This window comes from Volvox carteri (genome assembly GCF_000143455.1).
Source record: "Volvox carteri f. nagariensis unplaced genomic scaffold VOLCAscaffold_27, whole genome shotgun sequence".
NCBI lineage: Eukaryota > Viridiplantae > Chlorophyta > Chlorophyceae > Chlamydomonadales > Volvocaceae > Volvox > Volvox carteri.
In genome coordinates this window covers 973,061-974,956 of record NW_003307570.1, presented here as the reverse complement: position 1 = coordinate 974,956, position 1,896 = coordinate 973,061, and the positions used below count along the sequence as shown (strand labels likewise).

Below are 1,896 nucleotides of genomic sequence, written 5' to 3'. Positions count from 1 at the left end.
TGGCGTTCTTGGCGGGTAGGTGGGTGGGTGGGTGGGTGGGTCCGTGAGGTGGGTGGGTGAGGTACCGCAGCCGTCGGGGGAAAGCAGGAGGGGGGAGGGAGCGTCGGGGGGGGGAGGGGGGAGGAAATACCCCCGCGTCAGGATCCAACCCTTGGAGGAGGGGGGGGGGTTCAGCTGTGCAAAACACACACACACACACACACCGCATATCTTCCCTATCACAGACAGAGCAACAGACAGACACACGCACACGCACATTTTCCCTCCCAATTACCCTCGGGTTCATGTGCAGCTTATCACTCACTCACTCACCCTCTCACTCACTCAGACCACTTCGCCTCAGTCGCTCCTTCCCAACAACGACCTCAGATATCACGTGGGCCTCCTCCCGCGGCAGTTGGTTGGTAGTTTGGACGTGTCGGCCTGATCTTGCACCATACACTTCCCCTCCCCCCCTCCCCCCGTGTCGTACGGCGGACCAGCAGGTGCCCAGCTGGGCGCACGACTGGTGCTAGCTAACGACCCCGGTGGGTTGGGGCCCGAAGGGGGGGGGAAAACACGAACCACTGGAAGGGGGTAGAGGAGGGGGGAGGAGGGGGAATGGGGAGAGGGAGGAGGGGGGAGGGAGAGGAGGAGACTGGGGAAGAGGGGGAGGAAGGAAGCTCGGAGGGGCTTCTCAGGGTTGGAGGGTGGGGGGAGGAGGGGTGAAACAAGGGGTTTTGCGAAATCCGAAAAGCTGGGTTACATCAAACCGGGGAAAGGCTACGTCGGAAAGGTTTTGGGAAGGAGCTTACCAACAGGTCAACAGGCTTTGGATCCAAACACGATTGGAAAGGAGGGGGATTCCTCCCCCTTGGGGAATCGAGGATTGAAGCGCTACTCCCCTCTCTATGGGAATTCATGTCCTCCCACACTCGCGAGCAGTACGACAAATGTAGACGCACATTATTCCCTTTTCCTCCCTTCCCCCCGCGCTTTCCGGGCCCAGATGCCGACCGGCTGTGTGTGGCGGAGAGGTGTCCGGGTGCGGGTGGCGGGTGGCGGGTGTTCACGGGTAATGAGATCGGGGCGCTACTGGCGCACTGGGTGTGGACCAATTTCAGGGAGAAGCATCCCGAGGTGAGCGCGTGTCGGCGTGTGTTTATGTGTATCTGTGTGTGTTTTGAAAAGGGGGAAAGAGGAGGTAAGGCGGGGGAAGCAGGGGGGAGTGTGGTGTTGGTGATTTCGCGAGCAGCTAGGGTGAATGGGGGAGGGTGGGGCAGGTAGAGGGGATGGGCGAGAAAGCAGGCAGGCAGGAAGGCATCCCCCTCCCCCCGTTCGTGGCGTCGGTCGTGTTCCCGGCGACATGACCCCCTCCCCGCCATCCCTCGCAACCCGGATCACCCGCCCTTCTTCTCCTCCCTTCTCCTCCTCCTTTCTTCTCCCGCCTTTTGGGGAGGACGCGATGTAGCTCTCCTGGCCCCACACGACCTCCCGCTACACGGCACCACCACCAGCTAAACGCCGTAAAGGAGCTGCGCATTGGATGTCGGCTGTGGAGACCAGGAGCTTGCCTAACCCCTCCTTTTTCTACCCCTTTCTCTCCCCCCTGCTAAGTACACTTACACTCGCTCACACACACACACACACTCTCTCTCTCTTCCTCCCATTTCCCCCCCCCCCCGTTGTGCTGCTCAGGTTCCCCCCGGTCGATGTGTGATGCTCGCCTCTGTCGTGAGCTCCCGACTGCTGGGGGCCATGGCGGAGGTGGAGGGGTTTAGGTTCGTACAGACACTGACGGGGTTCAAGTGGCTGGGCAGTACGGGATTGCGGCAGGAGCGGGAGGAGGGCGCGAAGGTGTTGTTCGCGTTCGAGGAGGCGATTGGGTTCATGCTGTGGGGGATGTACTGGGTGAGT

At 61.4% G+C, this 1,896-nt stretch overlaps 1 protein-coding gene across 1 annotated transcript in view; it reads left to right on the top strand.

The window, feature by feature from the left end:
- Nucleotides 1-1,896, top strand: part of VOLCADRAFT_92695 (uncharacterized protein) — a gene marked incomplete at both ends in the record, with an annotated part of 19,617 nt that overhangs the window by 4,673 nt on the left and 13,048 nt on the right. The window contains 4 exons of the mRNA XM_002952070.1: nt 329-376; nt 486-527; nt 989-1,119; nt 1,678-1,890. Coding sequence (XP_002952116.1) covers nt 329-376; nt 486-527; nt 989-1,119; nt 1,678-1,890 — 434 coding nt within the window. The remainder of the gene's footprint in view (nt 1-328; nt 377-485; nt 528-988; nt 1,120-1,677; nt 1,891-1,896) is intronic.